The sequence below is a fragment of the Babylonia areolata genome, chromosome 30 (assembly GCF_041734735.1).
Source record: "Babylonia areolata isolate BAREFJ2019XMU chromosome 30, ASM4173473v1, whole genome shotgun sequence".
Taxonomy (NCBI): Eukaryota; Metazoa; Mollusca; class Gastropoda; order Neogastropoda; family Buccinidae; genus Babylonia; species Babylonia areolata.
The window spans coordinates 14,670,663-14,686,218 of record NC_134905.1 but is presented as its reverse complement, the minus strand read 5'-3'; the positions used below and the strand labels follow the sequence as shown (position 1 = coordinate 14,686,218).

The window sequence follows — 15,556 nt, the reverse complement described above, 5'->3', positions numbered from 1 at the left end:
CTGTCAGCCTCACACACACATTCTGCCGGTGAACCTAAGTCACCCAGTCTCTCCCCTTCCACAAAGCACCTGATTGCTCTGTGCTGTTATCTCTCCAGTGGTTGGAGCCAAAGTGACTCAGAGCTCTAAGAAGATGCTCAAGGTACTATTTTCATCCTTCCTCAACACACTGTAGTACCCTCAGATTCAGTCCAGACAATACTGTTATTCACAAAATAATAAACAGAAAATTTTCTAAAACTCTAACCTAAAGAAAAAAAATCTTACCAAGTAAGGCTGGTATACAAGAATAAAGAAATATATTCCTACACTTCTAATGGCGGGAAAATTAACGAAGGACGCTTACAATCCCTCATTAATTAGTTCTAGACATTCCAAGACATTATTCAACTTGGGTCCCCGATAGCTCAGAGGTATAAACCAAGTGGTCGAGAGGAGATAACCTAGCACTTCCACTGAGTTCAGCACTGTCAGCAACAAACATTCCTGCTGCGTATGAAAGGCCGATTTATTGTCCTCCCACATTCTTCCCCGCTAATGATGTTGTGGTTCCCACAAACAACAGACTCATCAAACAGACCTGCCAACTTATGGTCTGTAGTCGCAGAATAACAGTATAAAATTTCAAAAAGTTATTCAAGTGCAAGCATATTTAGTGCACCAGAAAATACAAAACAACAGTGCAGTCATCTAAACAAAACGAAAAGAACCATTCCCATCATCACTGTTCGAGCTCCATTCGGTCATTGTTGTGGCCACTTCATTGCTATGATGCCTTGGGATGGTTTTCAGCCACAACTAAGGATCAACTCACAAAATGGAACCATCAGAAGCAGATACATAAAATTACTTAAAATAACGTAGAACTGATGAAAACAGTATACTGCAAAATACGGACGGAAAGATCTATCTACACACAGACACAGACACAGACACACACACACACACACACACACACACACACTGACACACGCGCGCACACGCACACACACACACACACACACTTACACACACACACGCACGCACGCACGCACGCACACACACACCGACACACACACACACACACACAGACACACACACACACACATATATATATATATATATATATATATATATATATATATATATATATATATATATATATATATATATAATTGCATGACATCTAGCCCTCAAAAGAAAAACAGTTCAAATTCCAATCAACGACAGTCGGAAAACTGATAGCCTACTCAGCCAATATCATAGTAAACTGACCAGGGAACGAAACATTTGAACGTTAAGACTTTTTCTTCTTCTTCTTCTTTGTTCGTGGGCTGCAGCTCCCACGTTAGTTCACTCCTATACATGTACACGAGTGGGAGTTTACGTGCATGACCGCAGTTTTTACCCCGCCATTATATAGGCAGCCACACTCCGTTTTCGGGGGTGTGCATGCGAGATGGGGATGGGGAGGAGGAGGGAGAGAGGGAGTGAAGGACCGGGGAGTACTACAATGGCGGATAATGATTAAGCCTTGCTGGGTCAGGGGGGCGGGGGCGGGGTGTGTTAATTACAGGTTGTGTTCTGATCAATTACAGGGCTGATGATGAGAGTGACGCACACAAGGACCGGGTACTATAGCTCCCCCCCCCCCCCCCCCCCCACCCCCCCACCGGATAATGTTCTGATGTAACGGTCAGCGCACCTGGGTACAGCCACCTGCCCGGCCTGTACAGTCAGTGTACTGCAGGCTTGGGTTCGAATTCCGGTTACAGAGTGTCTTTAAACCTGTCTGTCTGCATGACTTGTTTGCCCGTGCGTTGATAAAATGGGACAGCTAGTTTGTTAGACAAAATATACAGGCTGGCTGTCTGCCTGTCTGTATGTGAATGTATATCGGAAATTAACAAATAATGAGGCAAGGAGATGACATGATTAACAAATAGTAAAGAGTGGTAACTCTTTCCACTCACAAGGTACACAACTTCAAGTCAGTGCTGCCCACGCTACCGATTCAGCTTGCACACTGGTAAATAAAAGGTACATTGCCACCGAGGCAACCATGTGTTTGTTCTGTATTGTCCGTGTGTTCTGTGTGGCTTGTTCAGGATTAAAGAGGCTATACCAGTCTTGAATAAAAGCTAGTTTGTGTTTGCGCATTTTCTTCTGCCCGTTTGCTGCTGTGTGCACATGTCAAATGATCGGTATAAGGACAGGCCCGGCGCTTCCTTTTTTGAGGAAGTGTCTGGGTTTGTTCCAATGTACCTTTTATTTACCTGTGTGCTAGCTGAATCGGTAGCATGGGCAGCACTGACATGAAGTTGTGTACCTTGTGAATGGAGAGAGTTACCACTCTTTACTATTTGAATGTTCTTTTGACTTGTTTGCACGTTCATTGATAAAATGGGATAACTAGCTTGTTGGACAAAACAGGCTTTGCCTTTGCTGGGTTAGGTACAACCAATGGCTAAGCTCTTGTCTCACAGTCACCAATATTTTCTCCCCCTCCACTAGACCTTAAGTGGTGGTCTGAACGTTAATTATTCGAATGAAACGTTAAACCGAGGTCCCGTGTGCAGCATGCACTTAGCGCACGTAAAAGAACCCACGGCAACAAAAGGGTTGTCCCTGGCAAAATTGTGTAGAGAAATCCACTTCGATAGGAAAACAAAACAAACAAACAAACAAACAACAACAAAAAAACGAAAAAAACAAACAAACAAAAAAACCCAACTGCAGACAGGGGAAAAAAAATTTCACACAGAGAAATCTGTTGTGAAAAATAAAAGAGTGTAATACAATAACGATACAATACAATATCAGCAAGCTCTGTATCTCAGTCAACTGCGGCTGCCGTGGAATGGCCGGGCTGAACCTAAAAAATAAATAAATGTGTCAGAATTTCCTGTTCAGATGAAGACACAAGTGTAGGTCCATATTACTGATGTCTGTCCACGCTGCACTGCTACTACCGCAGACACTTGCGGATACTAATGGGGAAAAAAAAACAAAAAAAAAAAAACCACAACAAAACAAAACAAAAAAACCTCAGTCTCTGTCTCTCTTTCTCTGACCCTGTCTGTCTCGGTCCATCTCTATCAGGTCTTCCATCCCTCTTTTTCTTCTGTTTCATTTGTGTGTGTGTGTGTTTGGATATGTATTTTATCTCCTTTTTTGACTCACTTGTGTTAACAAAGTGAGTCTATGTTTTAACCCGGTGTTCGGTTGTCTGTGTGTGTATGTGTGTGTGTGTGTCCGTGGTTAACTTTAACATTGAGATTTTCTCTGCAAATACTTTGTCAGTTGACACCAAATTTGGCATAAAAATAGGAAAAATTCAGTTCTTTCCAATCATCTTGTTTAAAACAATATTGCACATCTGGGGTGGGCACAAAAAATAAAAAATGAAGCCTAATTATATGCAAACTGCATTTACTGTTATATTTATATTTTTTGTATTCTCTAAACTTGGCACTTTGATCTGATATTCTGACCCAACAACATGAGCAGTCATTATTATCATTTTTTGTTCAAACAGGAACTTCTTTTGCTAAGCATGGAAGTTTTATTTATTTTGCAAACGTTTTGGTGCAGATAGTAAAAAAAGGGAAATTACTCTGTAATTAATGCTAGGGGACTTAATTCACTTTAAACTGATCTTTCTCATCTTAAACATTGCATTTTGAAATTATACACAATACATAAAAAGCTTGGATTTTTTTTTTTTTTTTTTTTTTTTTTTTTTTAAGTGTATCACAAGTGAGTCTTGAAGGCCTTGCCTCTCTTGTTTATCAGTGTAGTCTTGCACCGTTTTGTTGTTGTTGTTGTTGTTGTTGAGCATTTCCCAAACTTAACTCCCCACTATGCACTCACTCGCACACAATAAATGCACACACGCACATACACACACACAAGTTCAGAAAATGTCTGCGTAGTATAGCAGCAGCTGCAGCAGTTATCACCTTGATATGAAATATGGGATGTTATTTGTAGTAATATTGACAGGTGCAGAGGTCAGATGGTTAAAACGCTGGATTCTCGCCAGACTTTCTGGACTTCATCCTCGTCGCACCTGGTGGGTAAGGGTGGAGATTTTTCCGATTTCTATGGTCAACATAAATTTTGTGCATCCCTACTTATGCCTAAACCCCCTTCAGTTGTATACGTTTCTAGATCAAATACGCACGTTAAATGTCCTGTGATCCATGTCAGCGTTTGGCGGGTTATAAACAAGAATATACCCAACATGCACCCCCCCCAAAACGGAGTATGGCTGCCTAAATGGTGCGATAAATAAACAAAATGGTCATACTTGTAAAATGTTACGTCTGTGCGAGTGTTTGAGCGCTCAATGGCAGCTGTCTGTCGGCTCTAGCCAGGTTTGGGCAGCCTGTTGCGTTGTTAAAGTACTTAGAGCTTTAATTGTCTTTGACTGTGGATAGGCGCTATGTGAAATCCATATCAATCAGTCAATACGCATCTCTATGTTTTAGCAAAGAATAGCAAAATAATTTGGGGAAAAGCTTTTGCGAATTGGTTGTCACCTACCAACTTGTGCAAATTAAATCACTGATGATTGTGACGAAACGCACTATGAAAAGAAACTCAAAAGTGTTATAATAATTGGCTTCCAAAGCACATATTCCTTTGTGAAAAAGAGGGCTTCTTAGCTGTAAGTAAATTGTGTTTATTTAATAGTTAATCTTTAATATGGTTTTGATATCGTCTTTCATTGAACAATCCACCATCATCATTTTGATGGTTCTGACGTGTATAGAACTGGGGGGTTTCCACTAGCTAGGTTGTTTTGTAGAAATGGCAGGGGTGGGGTAGGGTGGTGGTGGAAGAGGAGGAGGAGGGGGGGTCGGTGGGGGGGAGGGGTAGTGGTGGTGGGAGGTGGCGGGGAGATGTGCTGGTCGGTCAGATTCGGGACTTGAAGCACTCCACCGAGGTTGTGGAGGTATTCTAATATCTTTAGAGAAAAAGGATTTGAATCAGTTTCTCAAATTTAGATTTTCTGTGTTGTTATTAGGATTTAATGTCTACACCACTCTTAAAGTATATAGCAGTCAGGTTCAGTCATGAGGCCAGTCCCTGCAAGAAATTACATTACTGTGCAAGGAGCCATAATTATGGTTGTCTCCACAAGAGAAAGTTACCTATACAAAACCCTCATGCTGAAGTTAGTAGATTGAAACATTACTAACTTGTCATATAAATTGGTGTTTCCAGAATTTAGGTGGAGCCTTTTGATAACAGCAGGCTTATGGCATTTAGATCTATACTGTCACAATAGCAAAACATTAAGCCTTGGAAGCTGAAGTAGTGATAACTCATTTTGTTCTTGTAGTTAATTTTATATCTACATCCATATGACAGTGCTTTAGCTAGTAAAGTCCTAAAGAAGAGGGACACTACTTTGATTATTGATTCTTCAAATATGTGTAGTCTTGTTCTTATAACGATATGTATGCTTGCACGATTCATCTTTACTCTACTTAATGTGAGACCAGTGTTACAGTCAGAGGCAGGTGCATTTTTATAATGAATTAGAGCCAGTTGCAGGTTGACTCTAGTTATTGTATAGTTTTGAGTTAAATTGAATGATTGTCCATCGTTACTTAATTTGTTAGATCTGCCATTTAGATCTAAATTTGCTTACTTCTTCTTCTTCTTCATTCATGGGCTGCAACTCCCACGTTCACTCGCATGCACACGAGTGGGCTTTTACGTGTATGACCGTTTTTACCCCGCCATGTAGGCAGCCATACTCCGTTTTCGGAGGTGTACATGCTGGATATGTTATAGTTTCCATAACCCACCGAACGCTGACATGGATTACAGGATCTTTAACGTGCGTATTTGACCTACTGCTTGCATATACACACGAAGAGGGTTCAGGCATTAGCAGGTCTCCACATATGTTGACCTGGGAGATCGTAAAAATCTCCACCCTTCACCCACCAGGCGCCGTCACCGTGATTCGAACCCGGGACCCTCAGATTGACAGTTCAACGCTTTAACCACTCGGCTATTGCGCCCGTCTAAATTTGCTTACATTTTATGTTGTAAATTATTACAGTACAGGTCATGTTGGACCTACCGTTTATTCTACTTAAACCCGTAGTGGGACAATCCTCTTCTGATACAAGTATTTGGAGGATAATTGTCAGCTGGGTCTTACATCATGGAGGATGTACCCCCTTTATTTAGAGTATTCTCTTTCCGACTCGTCTGCCAGAAGAGAAACGTTTCTTCGCCCTTTCGTTCTTGCCACCATCCTTATCTTCACACTCGCCTTGGTCGGCCTTTACGGAATCAGCGTTTCGGGCTCCAGAGGAGGAGTGAACTGATACAGCGTGTGAACGGTCAGCACGTGACCAATGTTGGAGTGACTGGGGAGGGGGGAAGCTTCCGCGGGATGAAATCATCAGCTTGGGAAGAGGGGCAGGAAAGATAAGTGTCAGAACAGTTACTTTGGGACACTCTTCAAGGCCCTCCAGATGTAGGAAGGTGATTGCCCCGAAGTAGGTTTTTTTTGGTTTAAATGTCACAGCGACCCTACAAACACCAAGGGTTGTAGTCTGTTGTGTTCCCTTTCACCCCCGTACAAACGAAAATTCAAAAACATCTTTTTATTTTATTTTCTCATAAAAAAAGAGAAAAAAGTATTAATCAATAAAGTGCACTGTTATTTCATACTAAATTCACCGAGATCTTTGGTTGCGAAGAAGGTAGGAGCTTTGATCGCATTCGTGTCTATCTTCTCCCCCTAAATTGCCCTACAATGATGAGGCCAGGAGAACAAATAATTAACAAATAGTAAAGAGTGGTAACTCTTTTCATCAGTAAGTTTTGGCTCGATTTTTTTTTTGTTTTGTGAAGCAAAACGATGTTGAGCATGTTAACATTGCTGCCAGGAAGTACAGGTACAGAAGAGGTGGCTAGTATTTTATTTGATTTTCCATACAACGTCGACAATAGCAATTACGGAAACGTGATAGAAAAACAAAAATGTTGTAAATCAGCTGAAGTCTTCTTCTTCTTCTGCGTTCGTGGGCTGCAACTCCCACGTTCACTCGTATGCACACGAGTGGGCTTTCACGTGTATGACCGTTTTTACCCCCGCCATGTAGGCAGCCATACTCCGTTTTCGGGGGTGTGCATGCTGGGTATGTTCTTGTTTCCATAACCCACCGAACGCTGACATGGATTACTGGATCTTAACGTGCGTATTTGATCTTCTGCTTGCATATACACACAAAGGGGGTTCAGGCACTAGCAGGTCTGCACATATGTTGAACTGGGAGATCGTAAAAATCTCCACCCTTTACCCACCAGGCGCCATCACCGTGATTCGAACCCAGGGACCCTCAGATTGACAGTCCAACGCTTTAACCACTCGGCTATTGCGCCCGTCATCAGCTGAAGTGATTCTGGTTATTCTGGTGATGATAACAATTTACATGCTACAAGGTACGTCAACAGGAAAGGGGCGGTGTTGTGTTATAAGTGGGTATCACCAAAGGCGACATTAGCCAACATGACTGTGTCACGTTTATGGGACCATTTTTCACATTGCTTCACAGCTGCAGCCAACTTTCCTCTGCAAAAGGAAATTGACAAACCTTTCCTCCTTGACTGAGCATGAAGTGGATAAGTTGGCTTAACTCACTCAGTACGGCCAGTCCTCTCTTCTACTCTACACAGACCCCTCGGATGTCCAGTGGGTGTCTGAATGACCCAACCTTTAGCTTCCGTCGTTAGAATTGTGGTATTCTTTGTCAACATTCACGTCTTCAGTATAAGAGCCTTCCGCTTGCAATATTTTGATGATGGTAATTGGGGTGAAACGCTGTTAACGTCGTCTCTTTCGCCGTTCGTATGGAGAGAGTTAAGTTGAACTGTGTGACTGAGAGCATCAAGTCAGATATATATTTGATGCTTGGGGGTATCTTTCACACAGAAACGTGGCAGTGAGAAATAAACTAAAGAAAGACAAACTGACCCATTCACACATTCATAAACACGCACATTGGGATACAAAATTACTACAAACATTTATTCTGATCACACACGCATGTATTTTACAGAAACATACATGCACACGCTCACTCATGAACAGTTGCTGACGATGTTTATTCAGCACCAATTTGATTTCCCAAACTTCACGCAGAGCTGAAAATGTCACCATCATGCATACTTCAGCTTGCATTCAAACTAGTTACACTAGGAACTGTTTCCTAAAACCAAAAAATACACAGTATTATGCATACATTTCAGTAAAAAAACATGTGCATTCTGCTGCTTTAGTCTTGTTAGTATTGGCAATATTTGTGAGACAAGCTTTTTGAAGCAATGTTCTTGGAGCAAAGTTAACTTGACCAAAATGTACCGCAATCTAAATGTTTACTTAACACACAGAAGTCAACACACACACACATACACACAGCATACGTCACACACAAACATGTGTATACACACAGACATATGAAACGTGACAGTGCTAAACTATTCTAATGGTTAAAAGATGAACAGGACGGTTGGTATCTTCATACATCTTTGAAGGCAGGATTTTCAGTTAATTAAGCGGGTATGTGATATAATGACTCAAACATACATGAGTATTCTACTCTAGCACCAGTGGAAATATGTGTTTGACATAAACACAGGGTCTGAGAACAATAACATAAACATTGCAAATGGTACACAACAACCCTAAACAACAACTTACGGACAAGAATGTATTCACACTGTTCTTCCGCTTATAAAATGAGTCACCAAAGGGAGAGCGGAAGACACTGATTTAATCTCTTTCCTGCTTTCTTAAAAATTCAAGAGAATTTTCAACAGATCTTTCACAGGAATTTGTTTGTTTTTTTTTTGAGCAAAAACAAAAGATACAAACCTATGTAAATGTATAATCAATACTGATACAGGACAATCCAAAACAAAGCATACGACCTATAAACGTATAGTTAATACCGGTACAAAACAGAGTTATGGTAATACAAAATAAAGTTATATCAAAACATACACACTTCTTAAAATGTATAGTTAAGAGTTAATACAAAACAACAACATCACAAAAACCCTGTGCGGAAAAAAAACAACAAAAAAAACCAACAAAAAAAACACCACAGTCCCACAAGTCTTAAACCGAGCAAAATGTGAACCCAAAATGTCACCTTAAAAAAAAAAGGAAAAAAAAAAAAAAAAAAGTCCGAATACCCCCACGGAATCTGGCTACACAAAGGTCAAGGTCACAACTACTTGGTGCTGGCGTAGGTGAAGAAGGAAGGCCCCGTCGTCATGTCTTTGATACACACTTGACACCTGCTGATTCGTCGACGCAGGTCGCCAGCTTTCAGTGTCTCCTGCAGCGGCCTCCTAAACTGGTCGCTGCGTTCTATAGTGGCCATCCAGTAACTGGTGACGAGACACAGGGGTTTTGTGTAATTTTATTATTATCATTATCATTTTTAATTGTTATCATTATCATCATCATTGTAGCTGTTTAACTCTTTCTATACTAGGGTATGCTATAGCGTACCTCATGCGTGCAATGCTTCATTACTGTGGTACGCTATAGCGTACCGCGAGTTTAAAAATACGTAGTTCATTAGTTAACAGTTTTGTGCAAAACTAAACAGCACAGCTCTGTGCTACAGTCACCCAAAAGTGCACCTGTACTTTTATTGTGGCTGTTTGAGTACAATACATGTGAGCGTACAGTCACCCTTCTCACTCGCTCAACAAGATGGCGTCTCCGTCAGCTTTGGCACGTACTGTGGCTCAAAATCGAATGCAAACTGATTCTATAGTGGATATCCACTGTGCATGCGCATTTGACCATTCAATTGCTACAATTAGGAAGTGTCTGTGGTGACAAAAGACCACACTTGTAAAATTTCTGTTATATGAGAAAAACTCACCCCCTTTATGTCAGTTGTGAAAAACACAGATTTTTTTTTTCTCCAAATATGATAAATCAGTCAATAATTAAGTGAGTGCTTTGAAACTTTTGCCAAGTGTTAGTCCATTCTATTCTCTATTTTATCAAAATTTCACAACTGTATGTGATAACATTTTTTTTTTTTTTTTTTTTTTTTTTAGATATTTTTCTTGTAACACAAACAAACTGCCAGCACAGAGAGTATAATGATGGAAGTCATTGTGCAGTATAGAATGAGTTAAACTGGTTGCTGTGCTCAACAGTGGCCATCCAGTAACTGGAGAGAGACAGACTAGGGTTAGTGTCATTTTATTATCATCATCATTGGCTCACTTGGGTAAACAAAGTGAGTCTATGTTTTAACCCGGTGTTCGGTTGTCTGTGTGTGTGTGTGTGTGTGTCCGTGTGTCCGTGGTAAACTTTAACGCTGACATTTTCTCTGCAAATAATTTGTCAGTTGACACAAAATTTGGCATTAAAAAACAGGAAAAATTCAGTTCTTTCCAGTCATCTTGTTTAAAACAATATTGCACCTCTGGGTTGGGCACAAAAAAATAAAAAAAGAAGCCTGATTATATGCAAACTGCATTTACTGTTATATTTATATTTTCTCTGAACTTGGCACTTTGACCTCTTATTCTGACACAACAGGAGGAGTCATTATTATCATTTTTTGTTCAAACAGGAACTTCTTTTGCTAAGCATGGAATTTTTATTTATTTTGCAAACGTTTTGGTGCAGATAGTAAAAACGGGAAATTACTCTGTAATTAATGCTAGGGGACTTAATTTATCACAAGTGAGTCTTGAAGGCCTTGCCTCTCTTGTTATCATCATTGCTATGTCCTAAACTGGTCGCTGCGTTATATAGTGGCCATCCAGTAATTGGTGACAGAGGCGGTTGGTTTCATTTTATCATGATCATTATCATATCGTTCCCATTATTAGTTTTGTTATTATTGTTATAAAAAATTTTTAATCATTACTACTGTAACTATTATGATTATAATCATCATCATCTTTATTATCATTATTATTACCATTACCATTATTATCATTACTATAATCATCATCATCATCATTATTATTATTATTATTATTATTATTATTATTAACTTATATTATTAACTTTTCAGTTTGGACTGATTCATTGAAAATGGAGACTGTCTTTTTTCAACCTCCATACATCAAAAAGGGGAGAAAGGAAATCAACACTCATCACTGTCACCCAATAAGAAGAAGGGGAAGAAGAAGGAGAAGAAGAAGGAGAAGAAGGAGAGGAGGAGAAGAAGAAGGAAAAGAAGAAGGAGAGGAAGAGGAGAAGAAGAAGGAAGGAGAAGAAGGAAGAGGAGGAGGAGAAGAAGGAATAGGAGAAGAAGAAGGAGAAGAAGAAGAAGGAAGGAGAAGAAGAAGAAGGAAGAGAAGAAGAAGAAGAGGGAGAAGAAGGAGAAGAAGAAGAAGAAGGAAGAGGAGAAGGAGAAGGAAGAGGAGAAGAAGGAGAAGGAAGAGGAGGAGAAGAAGAAGAAGAAGGAGGAGGAGGAGGAGGAGGAGAAGAAGGAGAAGGAAGAGGAGGAGGAGAAGAAGAAGGAGAAGGAAGAGAAGAAGAAGGAGAAGAAGAAGAAAGAGAAGAAGAAGAAGGAGAAGGAAGAGGAGAAGAAGAAGAAGAAGGAGAAGAAGAAGAAGGAGGGCATTAAGAATAGTAATAATAAGAATAAGAATAATATCATCTTAATATGGTACTTTCAAAACCTCTAAAAGCACTTTACAATAATATGCCAGACACAAAACACACAAACAAAAACAGAAAGTGTAGATGTTGACCCACACAGTACATACTGGAGTACCTTTATCATGTATACACTGCTTGAAAAGGATCAAATCTTTTTTTAGACTTGTTTTAAAGGATGTAAGGGAGGGACTGTGATGGACCGAAAAAGGCCAATTCCAGGTCTGTACATCTAAAGAACTGAAAGCTCTCTCCACATGTTTCTCTCTGTTCAGACTGGAAACATTAACTCACTCAGTATGGCCAGTCCTCTCTTTTCCTCTACACAGACCCCTCGGATGTCCAGTGGGTGTCTGAATGACCCAAACTTTAGCTTCCGTCGTCAGAATTGTGGTATTCTTTGTCAACTTCACCTCTTCAGTATAACAGCCTTCCACTTGCAATATTTTGATGATGGTAATTGGGGTGAAACGCTGTTAACGTCGTCTCTTTCGCCGTTCGTATGGAGAGAGTTAAACTATTTACCGTAAGTGGAAGAGTAGACAGACCTTGAGGGGACATACTGTATTGTATTGTGTTGTATTGTATTGTATTGTGTTGTGTTGTTGTATTGTGCTGTGTTGTGTTGTATAGTGCTGTATTGTGTTGTGTAGCGCTGTGTTGCACTGCGTTGCGCTGTATTGGACTGGACTGGATTGTGATGTACTGTACTGATTTATGTCACAACAGATTGTGTGAAATTCAGGCTGCTTGCTCTCTCCAGGGAGAACATATCACTACAGTGCAGCACCCTCCTTTTTTTTCTCTCTCTCTCTTACATAACTCTTTTCTGCCTGTAAGCAAATTTATCAAAATTACTATCAAAGTAGATTTTCCTTCATAATTTGTGCCAGATTCTTGTATGTGCAGTTAGTACACGTTAAACACGGGACCTTCGATTCTTGTCTAATATGTGCTTTAAAATGTAAGAACTATACTGAGGTGCAGTTCAGAAATGACGTGAAAGGAGAAACCCACTTCTTCAGATTGAACAGATTAGTAATAATAGTAATAAGAAGAATAACAGTGCTTTCAAAACCTCTCAAAGTGCTTTTCAATAACATGGCAGACTCAAAGCACACAAACAAACATAGAAAATATAGATGTTGACCGATAGAGTACAAACATGGACTGGAGTACTTTAATCATATCCTTCCACTTCAAGTGATTTTATACAGAGACTCACCTGGACGATGTGGCGTAGTAGTTACAGGTTCCACGGCCATGGCACTCGATGAAAGGTGAAGACCTGAAGTCCTCCAGACATGACCCAGGTGAGTTGAGGTCCTGGCCAGAGCCCTGGGAACCTGCTCCGTTAGCCTGGAGGAGCAGGAAGTGGAGGGATGGGGGGAGGTTTGAGTGTTTACGTGTTGTGTACTTGGTTTAAAGATTGATCAGTTGTACATGCTTTGGATAAAAATGCTCAGGCCATGTAAGGAGCTGCCATCATTTTAATCCACCGTTGTTTATCCAAAAATCGTCACATAGAAATATAAAGGGGACAACTCCATGATCAAAACACATGGGAAGTTCATCAATCGACGTTTCTGTTTTCGAACAAGGTAATCATTACAGGGGTGTGTGTAACGTCACAGTTGTTTCATTCAATAGAAAAACAGACTCATTTGTTAAGCTACAATGCTTTCATGCTGTCTTTCTGTTAATGTCAACAGCATACAGGTTCTTGAATTAACTGAGTTACAAATGAGCCTGCTCCGTTCGCCTTGAGGAGGATGAAGTGGGTGAGGGTAAAGTGGGGGTGGGTGGGTGTAGATTCACAGTTATTTCATTCAATCAAATAACAGATTCAATCTTAGCTACAATGCTTTCATGCTGTCTGTTTGTTAACGTCAACAGCATCTTTTCTTTAATTACCCGGATTACCAACCTTGGAGGCCTGAAATATTCCAGCTTTTCGTGAACTTCCAAAGAAATCATGCCTGTGCATGTTTCGATGAGTATGGATGCACAGGCACACACACAAACATTCACTCACATACACACACAAATGCACTCAAACATACATGCAAGCATGCATAAACACATCCATACACACACGCAAACTCACGCTAACCCACACACATACATACAACCCCCCTCCCCACATCCCACAATCCTCAGAGCAGATCCCCAGATCCCAAGGATGCTGTCTCAGCCAGAGGGCAGCACTCACCACAATGAAGCTGTAGCCAATCCACACACCACTCCACCCGACAGGACAGTCCGGAATAGTCACTGTCTGGCTGTGAACAGCGATGATCTGAAAACACAATCACCATCATCATAAGGCATTGCACTGCATCACTCTTTGTCCTGACAGATCGCTCTGTGTGAAACTTGGGCTGCTCTCCACGAGGAGAGAGCATCGCTACAGTGCAGCGTCACCTTATTTTCAGCCTGCAAGTGTATTTGTTTTCCTATCAAAATGGATTTTTCTGCAGAAATATGCCAGGGACAACCCTTTTGTTGCCATGGGCTCTTTTACAAGCACTATGTGCATGTTACATTGAAGAATGATTTTCTAAAAACTACATATGCTGTGAACTCATTACAATGAAAACATTTCAAAGATGAATAATTTCCATACTCTGAACATCAAAAAAAAAAAGTTTTTTTCTAAAAAAACAACAACAACCTACTAACACTGTGTAATTGTTGTTTTGAGAACAAATCAAACAAAAATCGTATCCATACGAGGTACAAATACTGTGATCTTGTTCTTTTGAAAACAAATACAAGAGGAATTGTTTCCATACTCTGAACATTCTACAGAAGCTATAATCTTATCAATTTGAAAGCAAATAAAAACACAAAAATATTTCCCAAACTCTGAAACATTGAAAAATGGGTTTCTGAAAACACAAGTGCATAGAGCTTCAAGAATATGTGCTACAGCAAGATTTCTTATAAATACATAAATGAAAACAAACAAAAATATTTCACAACTCTGAAACACTGAAGAATGGGTTTCTGAAAATGTCAGACGCTGCAAACACAAGCCGGTGACGAGCGAAATCAGCAGGACGACGAAGCAAAGAACGACTTACCGGAGACGGAGTCTCACAGACAGAGCATCGGCTGATGTAGGGTTGTATCTGCTGACCCTCCACAGGCTGCATCATGGGAGTCATGGGCTCCGGCGTGGACAGCCAGTAGCTGTAATCGGAGCGGGAGGCCACGTTGCAGACGTTGTTGATGTTGCAGAACATGAAGGGCATAGTGCTGAACCTGGGAAGGCAGCTTCCTGCTTCACCTGTCGTCGTGTTCACATGGATAGAAATATATAGATAAATACATTAATAAATAAATAAATAAAGTGAATAAATACACATGCACATGCACACACACACACACACAAACTAACACAGACACACATGCGCACACACACAAACACACACACACACACACAAACTTCTTGCTTTGTCTGTGGCCTTGGTCACACAGATAGAAATGCATCAATAAATGTATAAATAATCAATTAGATAAATAAATAGATAAAAAAAAAACATTAAAAAAAATGAATACACACACGCATTCACACTCGTACACACACAGACACACACACACACAGACACACACGCACACACACACATGCACACACATACACATGCGTGCGCACATGCGCGCACACACACACATTTTCATGATGATACAGTCAGTCAATGGTGTAATTAAAATTCATAAATGAATGCTTCAAAGAACATGTCACATTTCAAACAGTACACTTACATTTAGTTTGTTTCGTTTTTTTTTTTTCCTAACCCTTTATTGTTGTCTATAAATCTTTTATTTATGGTTTTAATGACAAATAAATATGAATCTGATTCACACAAACACACACACTGACAAACATGCACA

At 40.2% G+C, this 15,556-nt stretch overlaps 1 protein-coding gene across 1 annotated transcript in view; it reads right to left on the bottom strand.

Annotated features, from left to right (window-relative positions):
- Window positions 1–8,099: 8,099 nt before the first annotated feature.
- Window positions 8,100–15,556, bottom strand: part of LOC143275202 (uncharacterized) — a 75,544-nt gene continuing 68,087 nt past the window's right edge. The window contains exons 39-42 of the mRNA XM_076579173.1: window positions 14,746–14,951; window positions 13,872–13,958; window positions 12,885–13,018; window positions 8,100–9,408 (exon numbers count right to left, since the gene is read on the bottom strand). Of these exons, the coding sequence (XP_076435288.1) occupies window positions 9,249–9,408; window positions 12,885–13,018; window positions 13,872–13,958; window positions 14,746–14,951 (587 nt within the window). The 3' untranslated portion in view covers window positions 8,100–9,248. The remainder of the gene's footprint in view (window positions 9,409–12,884; window positions 13,019–13,871; window positions 13,959–14,745; window positions 14,952–15,556) is intronic.